This window comes from Archocentrus centrarchus, chromosome 1 (genome assembly GCF_007364275.1).
Source record: "Archocentrus centrarchus isolate MPI-CPG fArcCen1 chromosome 1, fArcCen1, whole genome shotgun sequence".
NCBI lineage: Eukaryota > Metazoa > Chordata > Actinopteri > Cichliformes > Cichlidae > Archocentrus > Archocentrus centrarchus.
The window spans coordinates 13,844,683-13,868,251 of NC_044346.1; the positions used below are offsets into that span (position 1 = coordinate 13,844,683).

The following is a 23,569-nucleotide window of genomic DNA, read 5'->3' on the forward strand; positions in this document are numbered from 1 at the left end:
ATAGCACAGCAGTGGCAATTTCAGCAGCTTATGGCTACATTTTTGAAATGTCAGCAATAAATGCATGCCACCAGCATTAAAAATCAGGAAAAGTGAACTTCTCCATTATGCACAGCAGCGGTTATGTACTGTACTGTGCCATAATGTGCATTACCTTACAGTGAGGATCTATTTTGGGGGAACACTCTGAAGCAAAGTAGAAGGTGGGACAGCTTCAAGGTCCCTTTTTAGGTAGTTACATAAAAAGGCTTTTTACTTTAATAAATGACTTTCTGACTGTCTTAGTCCTGCCAAACTAATGTGGATGGATAACTCTATAGAGGAACTGTGCAAAGGTGAAGGTGGATCACTCAGAAATTACAGTTTGGGACTTACACAGAGCTTACAGGAGACTCCATCAATAAATCAGATTAGCATCTCAAAATCTAGACAGCCTACAGGTCGTACAGCATGACTGTCAGTCAGTGGCTTGATAACTTCACTCGATACTGATTTATTCTATTTCAGTACATGTAGGTTGTGCAACCTTGCCTTATCCTCATCTTTACACTAAAGTCTGTGAGGTGTTGGAGCTACACTGAAATCAGTGTATTTATGCTAATCTGTGGTGGCAATGAGCCAAGTACAAATGAGCCAGATAAATGTAGGAAAGAAGAATATTTGGTAGCAAATGTGGCTGGATTATAGAGATTCATTTTCACAATTAATGAAAAAGTCAAATCTCTATAACCATATTTCCTCAGCCAATACGCATAAAATGCTCCAAAATTCCAAAAAAACTCCAAAAAACTGGGACACCTGGGAGTAAAATGTAAGTAAAAACTGCAATTATTTGCAGATCTCATAAACACACATTTTACTCACAATAGAACATAACAAACATATCAAATGGTTAAAGTGAGACATGTTACTATTTCATGAACAATATTAGCTCATTTTGAGTTTGACAGCAGCAACACGTCAAGGTTGGGACGGGGAAACAAAAGGCGGGAAAAGTAAGTGATACTAAAATGAAACGGCTGCAGGAATATTTTGCAACTAACCGTGGGTAGCTGGCATCAGGTCAGTAACATGATTGGGTATAAAAAGAGCATCTTAGAGATAAAGAAGAAGCTAAATGTGAATACATGATGAAACATCAGCATTACCTCTGGGTCAGAGCGCTTTAAAGTGGACTGAGGAAAAGTGGGAAAGTGTTTTATGGTCAGAGGAATCAAAATCTGAAATTCTTTTTTAGCAATCATTAATCTGGACTAAAGAGGAGAGGGACCATCCTGCTTCTTATCAGCGCTCAGTTCAAAAGCCTGCATCTCTGATGGCATGTGAGTGCATCAGTGATTGTGGAATTGGCAGTTTGCACTCATAGATAGGCACATCAATGCTGAAAGGTATACACAGGTTTTAGAGCAACATACACGCCCATCTGGACAACCCCTTTTTCAGGGAAAGCCTTGCATATTTCAGCAAGACAGTGCTAAACAGTACACTGCATCTATCACAACAGCGTGGCTTCATAGTAGAAGAGTCTGCAGTCCAGATCTTTCACCAACTGAAAACATTTATGAGCAGCTAGGATCTTCTATCAGACAAGAATGAGACAACATTCCTCTCCCAAATGTCCAGCAGCTGCTCTCCTCAGTTCACAGATGTTTACAGACTGTTGTTAAAAGAAGAGTGGATGCTACACAGTGGTAAACATGGACCTGTACCAACTTTTTTGAGACATGTTGCTGCCCTCAAATTCAAAATGATCACTTTATCTACTCAGGCTTAGCTATAAGAGACACTGAAATTCTGTAAAATTATTAACTAAACTTTAACAAAGTCTCATGTGTGCAACATGTCTGCCACGAGTGACTGTCACTGTGAACCCACGCATACATATAATACACACTATATAAAGAGTATAGCTAAGACATTGTGTGTTTTGGTGCAGCAGTTGTACACAGTCTTACCTTAAAAGTGGGAGTGGTTCGGGGGCTGGTGGGGGATGGAGTGGAGGACTTGGTGGACTTGTGGGTTGAGATACCATTTACTGTGCGTGAGACAAGAAAGGCAGATGAATTATGAATTCATCACTCTGGATTTGTAGTTTAGGACTAACACACAGCTTTGAGGAGAATCTATCGACAAACCAGGCGGGCATCTCAAACGCAGCCAATAACAGAGCTACAGCACATGGTGCAGTCAGTGACTTGATGAACATGTTTGTATTAATATACTTTTGTGGTGGTCGGAGTTAAAACTGCCAGTGATATCAATGCTAACAGGTAACCTGTGGTTAATCAGTGCAAACTGTATAATACTAGTGTAGTGTGCACGTGGTAGTAAGTGAATCATCAAACAGACTCGTACTGTGACTCACTCACAAATTCACAAGTTCATTTTTAGCAGGTTGCAGACTCTCCCCATGAGGGGGAGGTGTGTGATCATGTTGAGACTCCTCTACACTTTCACTACAGAAAACAACTTAAAATGATTCTTTTGCTGTAACCTCTACATAAACATAAACACAAACCAAACCAAAATAAATAAAAGCATTCAGCATTTGCTGCAGGTAACACCGCTCACAAGTGCTGAATAATGTGCATTTCATTCATTTTCTGTTATGTGCTGCACAGTTTAAGGATGTCCATTCAAGACTGATGCTCCTATTACTGTTCATATTGGTTTATATAGACACAATACATTTAAAAAAATAAATAAATTATTGGTCAATGATATAAGGCACTGTAAGCTTTTTGCCAATTTGCCTTCACATTACCATTAGATGTCACATGTATGCATATACTTTATGACTGGTTAAAACGAGATGCACACAGCAGGGATGAAATCCTCTATTGTTTAAGTGATTCATTCTCTCAAGAACAGTCTATTTCTGCCTCCCTCTCTCTCGGCTGCTGGCACATATACAGAGCCATAATGCGTCAAACTTGAACTCTCAGTCATTCATCTGCATAAACCCAGCCGAGCTGAGGAAAAAATCATTTCACACTGCCTACAGGCGGCATCTTTGCACTCACATTTCAGAGTTTAACTTTTAATTTAATTGTAAACTCAAAGTGTTTCTTCTTAAAAGCACTTCTAAATCAATGCCTGAGAAAACGATTTACACAACACGGCGTTACGTTGTAGATTACAACATTGTTAAAGTTATTTTCAGAGCATCTCAGCTGCTACTGATCAAGAGGCACATGATGCAAGCCGCTGTTCAGTTAGAACTGTATGCTAAAAAAAAGGAAAGAATCAGAAACCACGGCACCCATGTTTGGCTGTGATGTCCATTTAACACTAGAGGACAAATTAATGGAAGAATAAATATTCAGAAAACTTTGCTTTAATTCACATACTTAATGTTAGTGGAGCTAAAACAGTTCAGTCTGCTCTGTTAGGAAAATGTGTGTTTTGTGTGGAAAACTAGGAAACAGACAATTTTCCAACATAACTGCGGTCTTAACATTTGGTTGCATCATATTACATTTGACTCATCATTTACATGCTGAGCTTAAGGTCAGCATGTCACCAAGCTCATGTTTAGCTTGTCATTAGCCATCATCCATATGCAACATTTTGCGTATTTATGTGTTTAATATGGGTTCAGGTAACAGGGTGATACTGAGAGTAGGCAGAGTGCTGCCAAACAGAACACAGTGATGCCATATGTAAACCAATAATTCCTACAAAGACTGCAGAATTACTACTGGGTACCACCCCTGTCAGCTGGGAACAGGAAACTGAGGCTACAGTTCACACAAGCTCACCAAAATATCAATGACAGATATTTTAAAAATGTTGCCTGGTCTGATGAGTCTCAATTTCTGCCTCTACATTCAGATGGTAGGGTCAGAATTTGGCGTAAACAACACGAAAGCACAGATCCATCCTGCCCTGTATCGATGGTTCAGGCTGCTGGGGGTGTAACAGTGTGAGGGATAGTTTGTTGGCACACTTTGGGCTCCTTAATACCGACAAAGCATCATTTAAATGCCACAGCCTAGCTGAGTATTGATGCAGATCATGCTCATCCCTTTATGATGACAGTGTACCCACGTTCTGATGGCTGCTTCCAGCAGAATAGCATGTCACAAAGCTCAGATCATCTCAAACTGGTTTCTTGAACATGACGATGAGTTCACTGTATTCTGATGGCCTCCACTGTCACCACATTTTTTGGGATGTGGTGGAACAGCAGATTGGCATAATACATGCTTAATCCTTGATTATTTATATTTTTTCCCAAAACCAGGCTAAAGAAAAGCTCAATGATGATAGTAGTAATAAAACATGAAGAAAATGTGAAGCGCAGCAGTGGCGGGTTCATGAGATGTCAGTGAGGATTTTATTGGATCATTAATGGGGGGGATTCAAGTTTCCTCTAATAAAATAACTTATTTATAATCAGGTAGATTCTATATCAGGTGTTTTACTCTTTAACATTTTACTCTTGTGGTAAAAATTACAAAGAAATATCAAAATGAAAGGTTAAAAATGGTTGCACGAATAATGAATAATTACCTAAAGATTACCTAAAAACAGAAGTGGGCAGCAAATTTGAGGTCACTGCTAGTTCCATAAAGAAGTCAGGGTAACAAAGTCTTTCATAACCACGGACGTGACCAAGGATTTCACAACACAACATTTTTAGCCTCACCTGGGGACTTGACTGGGGACTGACTGGTGGAGAAGTAGACGGGTCGCCTTGCTACAATAACACAAAAAAAAATGCAATGCAGAACATTCAGGTGAATATAACAAGTGTGAACACTTAACACAACATCTCCTCCCAACTAGTGAGATTTTCTCTAAACTTGGCATGACGTCAACATCTCTCAACACATTACTTAACCTGTCAACCACAAAACCACTTACAAGCTTACTTTGGCGTTAGCTGAGTGGGATTTTTTTTTTTTTTTTTTAATGTGTGAAAATATTTTCACACATACTGTGCTGTAATAATTTGTAGGACTTGATTTTGCCTGGATTGTGGAGTTACAAGGTGCGAATATCCAGTATCATTTTTCTAAAATGATTGTGTAACATACGCTCTCCTTACCTGCAGCTGGGGACTTGCTGCGTCGTGAAACTCCAGGGCTTTTAGCGGTCCGGTTTGGGGTAGCAGAGCGGCTGTACGACGACTTTAGCACTCTGCATTCTGGGGAAAACGACACACTCGAAGTCACCACTGCATATGATAACCTTTCATATCACTAATCTGTGAACCAGACCCAATGCAGTACTGTTACCACGAATAAAGAATATCACTGAGTAGCTTCACAGCTTTCACCTCCCTACATTAACATTAAATTTTATGTCAACTACAATCCTACCACCACGTCTATGGAGCAGGACGGAACTCGTTTGTTGATGAAAAACTGCACAAGGCCACAGTCAGATCTGTGCATATCAGTACAGCACTACACATAACTTTCATAACTGACTGTTTATCTACAGGAACAGATAAGCATTTTGTACATTACATTTTCACTGCAGTCCAACACACACATTCAAATGATCAAAACACATCATGAGCATATGAAAAGAAGTTTTTTACGCTCGTTTCTCTTTGTGAAGTCGCTGTGCAGGTATGTTTTGTTTAAAAAAAAAGAAGAAGCTTGTTCTAAAACTAGTCAGGGTTGTGTGGAGGGAGTGGGAGGTAAAGTATGATGCAATTGCACATGCTATATGGCGTCACTGAATGAAATAAGTGTTTGATCTCCTACAACTCAGCCAGAAATCTGCCTCCCACAGATTGGCTGTTTGCCACAGGGGGTACACAGATTACAATCAATACCCCTGATCTCAACTCGTTATGTGTATAAAACACACCTGTCCACAGAATCAGTTTCTTCCATTCTGACCTCTCCACCACCACAGGCAAGACCAAAGAGCTGTTTAAGGACGTCAGGGACAAGACTGCAGACCTGCACAAGGCTGAAATGGGCTACAAGACCATCGGCAAGACGCTTGGTGAGAAGGGTCATCCAGCACGACAATGACCCACTGTATATCAGCAGATACAGACCCTAAGTAACTGAATGACTAAATCAGTTGTAGGCATGGAATGAAACATTAACAAACCACATCATTTTCCATGACTACCCCCAAAGCCAGAGCAGTTAACCTTTAGGGGTTGTAATTACTTAAGACTGAAACAGCTATACCACTAATAGGATATATGACAACCTACACATACAACAGATACAGTCTGCCAAACTTATTTGTGCTTCATGACCTGCTTACATAGTCTGAAGTGAGAATGAGTGCAAACTCACTGTTTGTGTCATTTTTGTACATCATGCATTGTGCAGTACACATTATCCACTTTCCTTCCCTCAGCCATAGGGTGTGCGCAAAATGAAGAACAGCTTCTGTACTCTCAGCAGGGTACAGCGTGCCTTTTCTGTACTTTCAAAGACCTAATTCTTACAAGTGGAGCACAGCAGTGTAAGTGGGACAAAAGCTCCAAACTATGAGTGCACACGGGCAAACCACCATCAGTTAACACGGAGTGTGTCAGGATATGCCTCCCTGTTGTTTGCCAACCTGACCAAACAACCCAAATATCAAACAGGATGCCAGTACTTTGGACTGTAACTAAATTAAACTTCCTCCTCTTCTTCCCATGAGGTTGTTCAGTCTTGGCTGAAATTATGCATAGCTATGACGACGAATGCATATTCTGGTTAAAGAGGTCATATCCTGCAAACGTCCTCTAAAACTTTCAGTGTGCTTTCTGCATAATAAAATGTACACAGCAAACACAGGAAATGCGCATAACTTATGAAGAACACAGAACATGAAGACATGGGCATGAAACGCCACTCAGTAAAAAGAATGCAACCTCTTTTCCCCTTTGGCCGAAAGAATGTGTGTAAAAATATATAACAGTGTTTTTCTGTAAAACACATCAAATGTTTAAACTGAGACATTTTACTGTTTCATGAAAAATATTAGCTCATTTTGAGTGTAACGGCAGCAACACGTCTCAGAAAATTTGGGACAAAAGGCTGGAAAAGTAAGTGGTACTAAAAAAAAAAACAGCTGGTGGAACATTTTGCACCTAATTAGGTTAATTGACAACAGTTCAGACACATGATTGGGAGAGGCAGAGTTTCTCAGATGTACAGATGGCGAGAGGTTCACCAATCTGCAAAAAACTGTCTGCAAATTGTGGACAATTTTCAGAATAATGTTCCTCAATGTAAACATGTGAATCTACAGGACATAATATCATCAAAAGATTCTGAGACTCTGGTGAAATCTTTGTGCTCACGAGACAAGGTAAAAAAAAAGAAAATCAGTTCATCATGCTATCCCCAAAATAGGTGAAAGCTCTCACACGCATAGAAGAAGCCATATGTGAATATGATCTGGGCCAAAAGTCATTTAAAATGGACTGAAACAAAGACTGAGGCAAAGTGGAAAAATGTTCTCTGGTCAGACAAATTCTTTTTGCAAAACAGACACTGCATCCTCTGGACTAAAGAGAGAGGGACCATCTTGCTTCTCATAAGAGATCAGTTCAAAAGCCTGCATCTCTGATGGTATGGGGGTGCATCAGTGACTATGGAATTGGCAGCTTGCACATCTGGAAAGGCACCACCAGGCACCACTGAAAGGTATATACAGGTTTTAGATCAGCATATGCTCCAGATGACCCCTTTTTCAGGGAAAGCCTTGCATATATTAAGACAATGATAACGACATACTGCATCTATTACAACAGCATGGCTTCATAGTAGAAGAGTCCGGGTGTTGACCTGGCCCGCCTGCAGTCCAAACCTTTCACCAATTAAAAACATTTGGCCCATCATGAAACCAAAAACACAACAAGGAAGATCCAGGACTGCTGAGCACATAACATTTTATATCAGACAGGAATGGGACAACATTCCTTTCCCAAAGGTCCAGCAGCTACTGTCCTCAGTTCACAGATATGGACTGGTGTTAAAAGAAGGGATGCTACGCAACTTTTTTGAGACGTGTTGCTGCCCTCACATTCAAAATGACCTTTTTTTTTTTAAAAAACAAAAAAACATTTTCTCCATTTAAACATCTGATGTGTTTTATTGTGCATAAAATATGAGTTTGAGATTTGCAAATCATTGCATTCCGTTTTTAATTTACATTTTGCACAGCGTCCCAACTTTTTTGGAATTGGGGTTGTATCAAATATAAAAATTATTTTTCAAAATTCAATCAAGAATAAATTATATGTGGGATTGCATAGATAAAGGGTCTGAATTTACACACAGCATATCCTGATGTCAGCTTCCCAAAGGAAAGGAGTGTTGCACGCAGCTGCAGGAGAATAATTAATGGGTTAAGAACACCAACACTAATGCAGAGACACACACAGACAGATGTTTGGTTAGTATTAGTCAGGCCTACCAGTTGCAAAGGCTGTGGAAGCCTTACCACTGTGATCCAGCACAAAGTCGTCTTGGGCATAGCGAAACTTCTCTGGACCACACGCTATGAAAACATCATCATCCCCGAAGAAGTCCTGCAGGCAGGTAATCTGGAGGAAGAAGAGCAAAGATTTAATGGTCTAAAATCTTCACTAACCTGCTGATGTAGTGTGCCAGGATACATTTACATTCATGTTTCATTTTGCATGTCATCATTTCACAGTCTGATGTCAGTTTTAGTTTGCAGAAAAATGAAAAAAAAAGCGACCTTTCAACACATCAAATATTAAATTTCATGTAGGGTGCACTATTTAAGTACCTTTAGCCTGTGCTACTGCGAGCCACTCTGCAACCCACCTTTTTTGGTTGCTGTGACTGAGTATCAAGTTCATATCTGTTGTTACTGATGCCTTCTCTGTCCTCTGTGAGGGGTCTTATTGCTACTTTGTCCACCTATGGATTTCCATATATACACGACCATATGGCCAACTATAAAATGTCAGATGGAAAATACAGCACTCTTTACTACAGTGGCCCTCACCCAAATACATCACAAGTACCGCAAAACTGTACTGTAGTATGTGAGCAAGGTACTTAACAAACCTCTGTTCAGAAGTACAAATATACTCATCTATTATAATCTGTGTAGTCCAACACAGCTCATTTATTACTAAATATATAATATGCCTTTATAAGGCAAGCTGGATTTCAGTTCATCAGTATTCATCCTGTCAAATGTGCCAGTTCCAGTAACTTCATTAGTTCTGCATATGTTTAGTAATAACAGTGCAGGTTTTAGCTACACTTTTAACCACAATATTTCAGATGTACATTCTGTGCAGTCAGCTAAATAAACCAGGCCAGTGAAAACCAGTTTGAATGATGCCCGTGGTATGCTAAATATGTGACTGTGCAACTGCATGTGTCACAGATACACCGAGTGTAACACCACGCCAAGGTCAGAACCCCTCCTGACATCCAGAATACTGCAGAGTTAATGCAGAGTCTTGAGAGGGAAGCAGTACAGTTAGACGTTGTGCCGCAGGGTAATTTCTCTTCCTTCTTCTATTCTGTCTCACACCGTGGTCGTCATTTTCTCTGCAGCTCAGAGCAATTTTTGTTTTACACCCACCACCACCCACCCCTGGAGACGGAAACAGGAGCTACTTTTAAGCAACACTGAGTCGTGCCCACACACACACACACACACACACACACACACACACACACACACACACACACACACACACACACACACACACACACACACATACACACACACACAATCCCTCTGTTGCTGTAGGTGGACAAGTAGGAAGATAAAGGAGTAAAATATCCGTTCATTATCCCTCCCACCATCGCATGCATGTGTACCCACTCACTGGCAGTCATATGAGTTGTAACCACACACACACACACACACACACACACACACACACACACACACACACACACACACACTTTTGCAAATAAGAGGTGGGGTACTGCATGACTAGAGATTGTGGGCAGATGGATCCTCTAGAGGAGATTAGGGGTTGACACAGCAGGGGAAAGTGTGTTTGTGTGTGTGTGTGTGTGTGTGATGGCCAATAGATGAACAGGTGGTCCAGAAAAGCAGAATGACTACTGAAGAGGGGTAGTTAAAAAAAACAAACAAAAAAAAAAAAACGAGGTGAAAGCTGACAGAAAAGAAGACAGAAGTGCAGTGCTCAACAACAAATTCATTCACAGAGCTCAGTTCCTCATGTATAAGTAATAAGTGAGACTTCACATGGCTACAATCAGACAGTGAGAGTTTAAAATTAAACATTCAGTATCCATGACATTCTTATAAATAATACAATTTCTTTTAATCTTTTATGTCAACTAATGACCTCTTTTATTTGGGAACAAAAGGAAGGACTCAGCGCTGCTGTGGGAAAAGTGCCTCTCTAAGTCGTGTTCATACTTAGCTGTGACAGAATACTGAAGATTTGACATAGCTGAAGTGAAAGTCATTCTTTAGACAGGCTCTCACTCAGGAATTTGGCAGCTGATCCTCACACTGTACAGTCTGGGCACAGGTGTTAGCATCCACCCCCCCAGGGAGAGTCTGATGTATGTCACAAATGGACTCTGGTGGAGTATAAGCTCTCACGCTCAGCGACTACTGCATGTTAGGTAATGTTTCCATTTGACTGCTGACCCCTGATCCATGTGGTCTACTGCTTCCTCCGGTGTGTAGACATTATGAGTTATGACACTTTGCTGTATTTTTGCTCTGTCATTTGTTTAAGGACAAAGTGAGACAGCAAAGCAGAGACTGCTGAGGTGAGCAGTGAGCACCGTCCTCTGGCAGGGAAGCCACGAACTGGGATGACGTCAGCGGCGAGAGGACTTCAGTGACAGCTGATGACAACAGTTTGACATTTTGTGAAACTTTCTGGTACAGAGTTCCTTCATGTGAATTTTGTCATCACTCTCAAGCCTGTCCATTAAAATTAAGGCTGTAGCCTAAAGCTGTTCAGCTTAAAATGACCTTGCCAGCATGTTCAGCCTCACTAATTCACATTCTATATCATAAACAAACCACATATAAATGCCAGGGCCCTTTGAAGCTTGTGGTATTTTTTTTTTATATATATTGTCTGATAGCTAAATACTGTACATCATGCATCAAACTAATATAATAAACGCACGAGACACAGATAAGAGCGATATAGATGTTCTCATTTAATTCTCCAACAGCAAGCAAATAAGCATATTTAACCATATTTTACAGTCTTACACTGTGTGATACTGTTTGACAACTTCGACCCAACTTCTGCCTTTTCACTTCTGCACAGACAGCAGAAGATAAATTACATCACAATAACCTAAAATTTCAATCTAAAATTGAAATCTGTGCTTTAACAGCTCTTCTTGCCCCAAGACCTACTAGTCCCATGTGCCCTCTGAGGCAACAAGCTTATTTATGACAAAGAAAGACTGGAATATTATACATCACTGCTGAAAAGGCCCCCGGCTGCACCCTCATTTGCTTTCACCCTACACAGCCCTGTCTCTGCAAGGCTAGCACTGCTGGGGCCTGTGATAAAGTACTTTTCAGCTGCCCTGTAACGCCCAGGGGGAATGCAAGGGAATAGAGACAAATTGTGCCTGAACGGATACATTTTAAACAGGCGTTAAAAAAAAAAAAAAAAAAAAAAGGAGGTCAAGTGGTTAAGAACTTAAGTTAAAAACCAAAGTTTATGAACAGAGGCTGTGTTCTTTTTTTTTTTTAACATTTTTATTTCATTATTTTTCAGTATTTTTTTCCATTGCCTTCTTGGTTGTTTTGAAACCAGAGCGGAAAGGACACCAAATGCACTGCATCTATATGGTGGCGACTCAGAAACTACACAACTCCATCCTACTGTAAAGAAATCCCTGCTTTATCATTTACCGCACTATACAACAGACTACATTTTTACTAAATGAAGCTCATGCTGTATTAAATTAGACAGAAAATAGCAACAGACATGATAAAGAGACCTGGGATAATTTTCCTCACAGGCTTCAACAGAAATTTTTCCAACTCGAGTTTAAGGCGCTTCTGTGCTGGCTTCACGTTTCAGACCCAGAGGCTACAACCAACACACGTTATGATTATACTCACAGTTAGGTCGAAAAGATTTGGGACATTAACACATTTTGGGTATTTTTGAATCTGTACACTACTACAGTGGATTTAAAACTCAAACACTCAATATGCAATTGAAGTGCAGATTTTCAGATGTAATTCAAAGAGTTTTACAAAACTATTTAGTGACCTGTTTAGGACTTACAGACATTTTTATGCATAGTCTCCCATTACCAGAGGCTCAAAAGTAATGAGACAAACTGTTCACTTGTTATTCCATGGTAAACTAAGCAAAAGAAAAACCTGGAGTTATTTCCAAGTGTTGAACTTGCATTTGGTAGTTATTCACTGGAAAACTCTATGAGGTCCAAAGAGACATCAATTCAAGTAAAGGAGGCCATCGTTAGGCTGAAAAACCAAAATAAACCAATCAGAGAGATACCAAAAACTGTAGGGCGTGGTCAGATCTACAATCTGGTACGTGCTTAAAAAGAAGGAATGCACTGGCCAGCTCAGAGACAGCAAAAGGCCTGGAAGATCCCAGAAGGCAGCTGAAGTGGATGATTGCAGACTTCTTTCCTTGGTTAAGAAAAACTCCCGCTCTTGAGGGGATACCACTGTCAAAGTCTACAATCAAGAGCCACCTTCATGAATGGGAAGACAGAGGGTTTACCGCAAGGTACAAAGCACTGGTTACACTCAAGAACAAGAAGGCCAGATTAGACATATTAAAGCGCCTGCACAGTTCTGGGGGGAAAAAAAAATCATCTTTGGACAGATGAGACCAAGACGAATTTGTAGCAGAATAAGGGGGAAAGAAAAGTGTGGAGGAGGAGAGAAACAGCTCATGATCTATAGCATATCCCATCATCTGTCAAACAAATCAGAGGCAACGTTATGGTATGTATGTAACAGTATTTGGTGACGACCATGGATTCTAGACTTCAGACAGTTATTGACTGCAAAGAACTTTCATCCAAGTATTAAAAACAATCCTTATATTTAAAATTGTGTTAGTTTATCCAATTATTTTTATTTAGCCTTTGAGACTATGTACAAAAAATGGACCCAACTGTAGTATAGCACCAGTATTTAACAGAAGTGACAACTAGAAGCAAGGGTAATGCAATATTGCTTTAACTAAAGCCACACAGCAGGTTGCTTCAGTGATGTAGAGGCTGACATGAGGAGGATGTGTCTCTATGCTGTAATGTCACAGTGGGATGTGGTTAAAGCGCACTTCTGAGAAGATCCAGGTGTTGTAATCATATGAAAATACTGCACAGAGTGGCCTGAAGATTGGACAGAAATGCAGGCACTTTACTAACATTAGTAAATTACTAGTCATATTAATCGAATCCACCCAAGTCTGCCCGAATCTCCTGCTGTTCTAGCGTATTGCAATGCCTGAAGTCAGCATTACTTATCAGTTGAATCTGTGTTTCTCACTGAAATTTGTGCAGTAAATGATAGTATTAACATCTAAAAGTCTTAAGCATTAAAGCTTAAAATGCATTTCATATCACATTAGATTCCAGGAGTTACATGCTGAGTATGTGTACACATGGGGTTCTTTCCTCAAACACAAGGAAAAAATTGGAATCGAGAAAAGGAGTGCATGAACGTCAGACTGCATTGACCATGTTTGACTTCGCTCTTGTCAGCCACAGCCAGGATAAACAGCCAATGGCCTTCTATTGCCAGCACTGTCCTGTAGGGCCTGTCTTGGCCTATCAGTGAAGTGAACTGTTTGCAGGGTTCTGTTTTGGCTGGCTGACATGACTTAAGGGTAAACCAAGTTTGCCCTCCAAGATGGGAGACTCCCCCTCCTCTCGAATGTCTGACCTTCTCTCGCTCCCACCGTCAGTCTGTGTCCTCCGTCCTGCCTGCTGTACTTTCTGCCCCGGTAAGCTCGACAACAGCAGAAATACGTGCCAATGGCTTAACACGTGTGGGTAATACAAATACAATAACAAGTGAACAGTCTTGATTTTCAAGCCACACAAAAGGATTTTAAAGCAGAAGTGGGGGGGGGGGGGGGGGGGGGGGGGAATCACTGGGTACATGTAAACCTCATTTACCCACAGACCTTGATTAAACTCTCACTTAGAGTGTTTCTTACTTAAGAATCTGCTGATGCCTATTAAGTTTGTCAGGGAGATGTCTGAGCTAAAGTCAGCGTGGTCATTAACTCTGTTTGAACTCTTACTCAGACAGAGGCAGCTTCCTGAGACAGTTTAATTCCTCCGGATTAGAGCAGGGAATCTCAGACACGTGTAACAGCCAAGCCGAGGCAGCACAAGCAGCGTGAAAATGAGCGATGAGAACTCTTAGCCCATCATTAACTCACTACTGTGGATTCACACCAAGAGTGATGGGTGACAAATGAAAGTTAAAAGAAAACAAGGGAGTTGGGCCACTAGATGCTGCCAGAACAGCTTTCATGCATTTAAATCACACAGAACATATTTTTTATTGATTTGCAGTGATCATACTTCCAAAAGGGACAAATGGAGCCAAACCACTGGCAGCAAAATTGCAGCTACAACTCGTGTGTGTGTGTGTGTGTGTGTGTGTGTGTGTGTGTGTGGGGGGGGGGGGGTTAATTCACTCACGAGACAAAATATTAATTGTTTTAATTTTAGAGTCTATTGTTTTGTTGCTCTGATGATGAAGAATGAAGGGATGCTACATGTTACAATATATGCTGGGAAAATGTCAAATGGACCAAAACACTGTAATCTTGCTATAAACACAAAATCTGTGCTCATTTCTCTGTTTGTCCACTAACCTCTCCTACACATTTAGGAGGTGAACAACAGTAAAGCGTTGCACAGATACATCTGAGGTCCCCGAAGGTTCTTACCTATATCAGACTTTATGGCACCATTATGTTGCCTAGTAACCACCTACTAAGGCCCTAAAACTACCCATTTCCAGAGTTTAAGCACTTATAACACCTTATGAAAGCATCCTATCATTTTAATGTCACAACAATAACATCTAATTTAGCAATCAGATATACTTATTTTTATATTATCTCCAAATTGTGACATTTACAGTGTCAATTTTACATCATTTGACACAACTTATTAAGTCAAGTTCACTGTATTTAGGGAATATATCAAAAGTTTAATGCCGGATCAATAACTATGAATAAAAAAACAAAAGCATGTCATTATATGCATTTTTGTCAGGTGCATGTCATTGATATGTACAGGTAAACCACAAAACGCATAAATATCCAACCATAATAAAACAGCGTCTAGCTGATGTGCGGTAGTACGCTTATTTTTTAGACGATCAAAGTTTGATGTTTTCCTGTAATCATACACCTATTTCTCTTCTTCTTTTTCCTTTTTTTCAGTGTGATTAAGTATATCAGTTTGCCAAGAGCATGACCGGATCAAATACTATAGCATAGGCATGTACAAGTATAATAAATATACCAGCAGTAAGTGAGACAGTGTGTGGGAGTTCTCCTTACTTGTTTTTATGAAGTTTTTTTTTCCTCCAACGCTCACTCAGGTATGCAAAGATTTTGCACTTTAAAACAAAAGCAGCACAAATTTATAGAACAGTTCAGATAAACTCCACCAGCCTGCAACATTTTTCCTTATCACAATTACACAGCTGTCTGGCTCACCGTCTTCCTCTCCTCCAAGAGATATTTGTACAAAGAGAGTCATAATCACATAACTTCAGGCTGTCTACATGTACCTTAGTGCTTAGCTCTTTATATGCAAAAAGAGCTGTGAAAGTAAAATGGAGACATTGGGAGTAAGAGTCTAAACATCCAAATACAAAAGCTCAAAAGAGCCCCTTCTGATTACCTTTCAGAATTGTTGAGGTGCTCAAACGATCCATCAGAGATCCATAAAATGCTGGCTGACAGTTAACATATCCTCAATTTTCAGGTTAAAACCAACCAACTATATTTAAGCTGGCCTTGAGGATTTGCTCCAAATCCTAACAGTGCAATTCTAGCAAAGGTCCAAAAGTTCAAAGCACTCTTAAGCCAGGAGTTGAGACAACTGAAAGAAAAAACACTGATGTGAAAATGATGCTTCAACATCAGTAACACGTACAGACTTTGGCTGTCTGGATGACTTGGACATACAGCTCCTGATCTGTCCTCACATCAGCTGGCTAAAACTCGCTGTGACTCTCTTTGTGTGATTAAACTCAAGGAGACAAAACAGTGTGAGCTGTGATTTGAATGATGCCTAACCATATCATGATGTCAGCGCTTGCTGGGGGAGCAAAAGGCCTGCTGCAAAGGATGGATGAGGGCTAGGCTGCACAAATAAAACAAAACAAGCAGTTGAGATCACACAGCACACAATGGATGCTCTTCCCCCCCCCATCTATGGCCTCCACACACTTTGCACAGCTGACAGCCCGGTCTCCCCCCACCCACCCACCCCAAGCACCCCGGCTCTCTGTCGTCTGCCAGCCTTTTGTTTTCCTGTTTGTTCAGTCAGTCCTTCATGTCTGAAACACAGAACAGGTACTTTTGTGTCATAACTACAGTAAGAATATTTCAAGTTGCTGTTAAAGAAGGCAAGAAAGGGTGGTTCACAGTTTCCAAAGGCCAAATAGCTGCCAAGTTATGCCGAGGCTTCATGTTTGTCTATCAGTGCCAACCTTGTGTACCGCAAGTCAACTCAAATTGACTTACAAAACAGGAAAGCTGATACATTTGTCATAATATACTGCAAATTATAGAATAACCACTGAAATGCTGTTTTATTAAGAGGCTTACATGCTGCCAGTGTACCAATATTCTATAGTGTGTAAAATGTGAGGAAAATGACCTTAACTTTTACTTTGAAAAAAAAACAAAAAAGAAGAAGCAAGAATCCCTCTGCCATGATGAAGAGACAGACATTCAATATATAGAACTGACAAAAGAATCAGACTTACTACCAAGATGATGCAAAATATAAAAAAAATACACATTAAATATAATAAACTTAGGATTTTTCTATTAAGAATTTTGTAAATAAAAGCATGATTCAAACAACAACATATCACTTAACCTAGCTGAGAACACTCCTAGCTGGATGGTGTCACTGCACTGGTGTCAGATGGTGCTGTATGCTAATGACGGTACAGAACAATGGGTGGGCATGCAAATTTCATGGCTGTTGACCCAAATGACGGTGTTTAATCCAGACTGCGCCCTGACAACAGCTCGAGCCTGACAATCAGACGAAGCCCTCGTGTAGCCTTGCCTCTAGCTAGTCAGAGAGGGGAGGCCGTCTCGTTCATCTATCTCTAACCACAGCATGTTTCACTGTCTTGCCAGGAGGATATGCAAATGACAGGATATCACCACCTTCAATATGACAACTGGGTGAGAAGAATTCAGACAGATTAACGAATGCAAACCCTTTAACTGCTGGCACAAGACAGTGGAGCAGCACGGCCCCCGTTAGCACATGGACTGGTGGAATATTGGGGGCAGGAGGCCATCATCATTAAGACCATGTCATTTGAGATGATGCCAAAGTGCATCCACATCCCACATATGTATGTGCACCAAAACCCAGCAGTCCATGAGCCCACTCTTACTGTCTGTGGTACAAAGAGAGCAACTACTTGTATAGTTGTGAGTAATTTTCACAAAGGAAGAACTCTTAACAGAATATAAAGGACAAGAATGAGATTGTTGTGGAGTGTACTGGAGTCAGGGAAGTACATTTTTTTTCATGTCCGAAAGGGACAGTTAATAGAAACCAGATCTTTGGTCCCACAGCTCTGGAAAGTGCAAAACAGATGCAATATTCACAAAGACTGTGGAGTCTTTTGGTGACTGATATATCTGTGATACAAAACAGAAATAAAGCTACATCACGTGTTTCTTCATTTATTTTATTTCCTCCCTTTTTTTTGCCTTTATGCTTTCCAGAGTAGTGAACCGCATCTACCAGTAATTACTCTTGGACGTACAAATAAAGTGAATACACAACCATAGACATAAAGATGGGCTTGTTTACTTACTTCTTACAGCAGCTGCTTTTGGAACAGTTTGTTAGTAATATGTGTAGGGCTGCATAAAACGATTATTTTAGTAATCGAGTATTCTATCGATTATTCCAGCGATTAATCGAGTAATCGGGTAAGAAATACTTTTTTTTATTAACAGTTTATCTGCATATTTTAACTTCCGTAATGCAGTTTCTCGCCATGTGAACAAACAGCGGTGAATGGAGCAGCTACAAAGTTCTCTTTTCTTCACCTTAACACTTGCTGATCAGGTGCTTGATGAAGGACCTCCAGCTGTTTCACAGATTTAATGGTGGTTACTAAAAGAAAAAGCTGCTGTTTTGGACGCTGGAAAAACGTTTCCTTTTTCACTACTTGAGCTCACCGTCACAGCTTCGCCTCTTTGCGCTTGCGCAGTTAAAACCGCTGCCTGCTATGAGTGTTTTGAAAAACTAGTGGCTGCGGGAGCCATGGCGCATGTGTGAGTAATGGTGTAATGCTTTGTATTCACAAGCATTCTCGAAAATACGTTTCTACTGCAGGTCTATATTTAGTCACTAATAAGGGATTAAAGTATAAAAAATATTTTGAAGGAGCCCCTCGGTCCTGGGGGGCGGGCCTTCCGGTACCGAACCATCGCTAGTGCTAATGGCCCGCGCTCGCTAGCAAACCAGTTCTGGTAGCTACAGCTGAAGTAAAGACAAAAATAGCAGCTGAAATTCTCAGCGAGCACAACACACACAGACACACAGAAAGCAGTGGAGGCGTGGAAATGCATGTCAGCGACAGTTGCCACCCGTCCCGTAAAGTACGGAACACGGCATGTTACGGAGCCGTATTCCACGGAGTCCCGTAACATACGGGGTTCTGTATTTTACGAGACAGGTGGCAACTCTAGATGATCCACTCTGTGTTAAATGAAATCCATCGCAGCGACGGAGAGCTTTTTAGAATGTGTGCTTGTGTATACGTGAGTGATTCACACTCCAGTCCAGTAGGTGGCAGTAATGCAGTTCTATGTTGGTTTGCCAGCCCCCAATAAACCCACAAAAAAACGTCAGCACTAATGCTGCTAATGCTAGTGAGGAGCGCCGCTTACACCGAGACAGCTGAGCGCTGCAGAGTTTAAACGAAGCATCGACACAGTAAATTTGTGTCGATAAATTTTTAGAATCGATTTAATCGATGAATCGTTGCAGCCCTAAATATGTGTATCCTCGACTGGCTCTATTTTTTCCCATAAACTTTGTACATTTTTTAATGCTACATGCTTTACAAATGACAAAAAAAAGTGTCTAGTTTCCAGTTTGCTAGAGACAAAAATGCATGCATTTGTACATTTGTATAATCATTGACAGGGAAATGTCCTTACAAATGTTCAGTACGGAAATAGATATTGGAGTGAATTTTTCCTATGCTCTCTTCATAGACTGTCATTTATAAAAAAAAAAAAAAAAAAATCTGCAGTAAGAAGAAAAAAAAACTGTTATGCATATTTTGGTGTATTGTGCTGGGAAAGGTCCCAGACTGTGAGCCTGCTGCTCTTGCACAGTGTGACATCAAATTCTCTGTGCCCTGATCCCCCCCCCCATGCATGCTGCTGTAAAAATGCTGGAGCCCTAATGCACCCTAAAGCCCATAAGGAAAGCCAAATTTTAACAGTTAATTTATGGAATTTAAACTCAAGTAGGTTTTTAAAACTATATGCTAACCACGTCCTCTTCATCCCATTAGTGCAAAAATGTAAAGGAAAAAGAGACGTTACATTTGATCCGACCGTCCGGTTATCGGAGCTCCCATTTCCTCTCTCATTCCTCAGGTTACTGTGTGCACTGACAGGGCCTTTAAAGAGTTCAGACAGATGAGCATTTGAGTAGTCTAAATGACTTGGGTCTGTTTTCAGTCTCTTGTTAATGGGCAGACACGCTGTCATCTTGATAACATCACGGAGTAAAAAGAAGCATGAAAGGCAAATGCATTTTAGGATTTCTATCAATTTTCATGTGCACTGACATATTTTGGGAAAGGGGAAATAAATCTACCATTATAGAAAGCAGATTCAAATTGTCTTTCCACTTATTGTCCCTTAAAATTTCATTCATGTTGCTATTCAGTAAGACTAACGGTAGAATGGCCACTTTAATGATATACACTCACTGACTTCATTAGGTTCAACTTTGCTAATAATGAGTTGGACCCCTTTTGGCTTCAGAACTGCCTGAATTCTTCATGGCACAGATTCAACAAGGTGCTGGAAGCATTCTGCCACATGCCAAATGTGCTCTATTGGCTTGCATTCTGGTGACTGTGGAGGTCATTTGAGTTCAGTGACCTCATTGTCATGTTCAATAAAACAGTTTGAGATGATCTGACCTTTGTTGCATGGTCGGTTATCCTGCTGGAAGGAGCCATCAGAAGATGAGTGCACTGTGGTCATAAAGGGTCATCAGCAATACTCAGGTAGGCCGTGATGTTTAAATGATTCTCAGATGGTACCATGGGCCCGAACTGTGTCGAGAAAACAGCCCCCTCACCATTACACCACCAGCAGCACCCCGAATTGTAGCGACAAGGCAGGGCGGATCCATGCTTTCATGTTGTTTAGGCCAAATTCTGACTCTTCACACCAGGCAACACTTCCCCATCATCAATTATCCAGTTTTGGTGAACTTTTGCAAACTGCAGGAGCGGCGCCCAGTGTGGTCTTCTGCTGCTGCCATGCATCTGCTTCAAGGTTTAATGAGTTGTGGATTTAGAGATACTCCTCTGCATACCTTGGCTGGTAAATGTACAGTGGCCTACACCTGTGACATTAGGCTCATGACATAATAGAATAAATGTTGTATGGCCAAGAAAATCTCAGAATACTGTGGACAACATTAAGAACTAAGAATGAAAAAAAAAAGAGAGTGATAAGTTTATGCTTTTCTATTTCTGTTTATATAATCTGGCACATATTTTTGCCCCAAACTTTTGTTAACAACAGATAAAATGTAATCAATTATTCACTCACTCCAAAAGCGGACTATTTTTTTTCTTCCTCATGGAAAAATTGGATTTCTCACCCATTGATCACTAATGCTTTAATAGCTGTACCACACACTGACAGCCTTTCCGCACTTATCATGTGTCAGGGTCACAGAGGGTTGAAGGCTACGTCGGGTAAAGGTAGGGAGAAACTCTGGATTGGATTCAACTCTTCAACAGTGCTCTGCGCTTCGTTGACCTTTCACGGAACAAGCACTGTGAATATGGCCAAGACAGCCAGAGGTTAATCCCAGTCAGAGTGAAACAGCAGGGTCTGATGTGTGTATTTCAATACTGTACAATCAGGGCAACAAATATTTCCTGAACCAGTGTGAGCCATTCAACTGAAAAGTGAGTAAAATATTTGGTATCCTGTTAAGCAAAGGGCACTGGTCGTCAGTTGCTCTGCACAGTGGAATAAAAAGAAAGGTGGTCAGAAGAGAGCCAGAGGGTCGAGAGCAGACCCTGGCTAACAAAGCTCGAGGCTGGGAAATAAGCTTGGTGACGATTCAGGCCAACTCAGTACAATGACCCCTTCATCTTGTACCTTTCTGATCTCCTTTCATAGCAACACGCTTCTCAGCCGATGTCACAGGACTGCTAGTGTGACCGACTGATTTGGCTACTATTCCACTGTTTAAAAAAAACTGTCTGCAGCATATGTAGCTGAGCAGATGGTGTAGAGTTGAGTGGCGTCTTCACAGTAAGCTGCTGCCTAGTTTGTTAAATATATTACTGGAAAGTTAACTGTTAAGCCAAGTATTTTGAAAAGTCTGAGGCCTGAGAATGAATTACATATATCCGTATATATTAAAAAAGGTCCAGCTCTGCGACAGACTGGCAACCTGTCGTCCGGGGTGTACCCTGCCTCTCGCCCTATCGTAGCTGGGATAGGCTCAAGTTTACAATTCAGTTACTTTTTATGTTTTTAATCATGACGACTTTTTATTTGTCTTTGTCATTTTTTCCACAACTGCCTCAAATATGCTCTCCGTGTTTTATCCCCCCAAAAAGAAAAACTTAGCGACTACTGGACTGTGCCCCGAATGAATGAATGCATCGATTCAACGGTTTAGACAATTAAAATAGGAAAATCTTATTTTCTGCCTGCCCGGTCAGCTTTGAGATGGAAAACAGGGGTTTCTTTCAAAAGCAGCAGCTGATTCTGCTGGCCCTGATAACCATGATCTACAATTAACATTCAGAGCTTTGACTCGAGGAGGGAGAGTGGACAGAGACATTTTGTGAGAGCCCCCTTACTCACAAATACACATCCATGAACAAACACCCTCAAACACACCTGACAGCTGCACTTTAACCCTTCCTTCCAGCTTATATAGGTCTAATCATCTGTTTGTGGCCAGGGCCCCGGTGGGGGGTCTGTGTGTTGCGTGCATGCGTGCATGTGTAAGTGAGAGCATCCATTGGTGGTGGGTGGGAGCCTGCAGACCGGGTGGCTGGTACCTCTGATTTGATTTTGCAGGAGCAGATGGTAGACTGCTGCTGGAAGGCATTTGGAGTGTTTGTGTGCATTTATGGGCGTGTGAGTGACTGAAGAAAGAGCCTTAGAAGTGCTTTTATAGAGACCATGAGTTTAGTTTGAACTGGAAAGATATTCACGTGAACTGCTAATGTACATTCAGTTGCCAATTTATTAGAAACACCTAAAACGTCCAGTAAAAAAGTCCTGTAATAAATGCTACTGTAATGGGAGTTCTAACATTCAGGTTCTGTTTCTGTATGAGAGAGGCGATGCTTCTGCTGTGGATTCATGAGAAGGCTGTATCTCATGATGCTGCTGAATTGTACTGCATTAAAATAACCTTCTTCTGTAATTTGTCCATCCCATTTATATATATATATATATATAGTCATTGTAATGTTGCTAAACTATACCAAAAAAAATGGCATTTTAGAATGCATCTTCACAGTAATCAAATTACATTGTTCTCATAATTTCTAAGGGTTTAAGTTATGCAGCTTTCACTGGACACCAACAATGTTTAAACTATACACTGTAATGTTTCCAAGAGGAAGATTCAAACCTTTAAAGGCTGAGGTCAAACACAAGCAGACAGGCGGTGTTGCAAACAAACCAGGAAGCAGACAAATGGTAAAGTCCATAAAACAGCCACAAGTCAAAGATCGTGCCAAAAAAAAAAAAAAAGAAATAAAAGCTGTTAACTAGGACAACACGAGATTGCTGGGAAGCTTGACTAGCAAGTATTCACAAGATAATCTTATTGGGGGGGGAAATCATGAGAAGAGCGGTCAACTGATTAGACACAGGTGTGTCAGAAAATTAGAGCCCAGCAGTAAAACAAACAGAAATGAAAAATTTAAAAAGAAAATGCACAGAAACCCAAAACCATGACAGCATGGCACCAATCAGAAAGGGGGAAAAAAAGCTTATAAGAGCAAAGAGCTCGGAAGAAATCCAACTGTAAGATTATCGCACCATATTTGCTCAGGGAGAGTATTACTTCTAACTCAAGACAAAAGATAAAGACTGAAGCTTTTTCAACATTTAGAAATAAAG

At 40.7% G+C, this 23,569-nt stretch overlaps 1 protein-coding gene across 2 annotated transcripts in view; it reads right to left on the reverse strand.

The window, feature by feature from the left end:
• The window catches only part of dclk2a (doublecortin-like kinase 2a), a 45,791-nt gene that overhangs the window by 12,211 nt on the left and 10,011 nt on the right, over positions 1-23,569 (reverse strand). The window contains exons 3-6 of one of the 2 annotated variants that reach the window (XM_030734924.1): positions 8,419-8,521; positions 5,054-5,152; positions 4,652-4,702; positions 1,956-2,035 (exon numbers count right to left, since the gene is read on the reverse strand). In XM_030734924.1, coding sequence (XP_030590784.1) covers positions 1,956-2,035; positions 4,652-4,702; positions 5,054-5,152; positions 8,419-8,521 — 333 coding nt within the window. Of the gene's footprint in view, positions 1-1,955; positions 2,036-4,651; positions 4,703-5,053; positions 5,153-8,391; positions 8,522-23,569 lie in introns of both variants that reach the window. The other variant, XM_030734914.1, reaches the window with a different exon arrangement.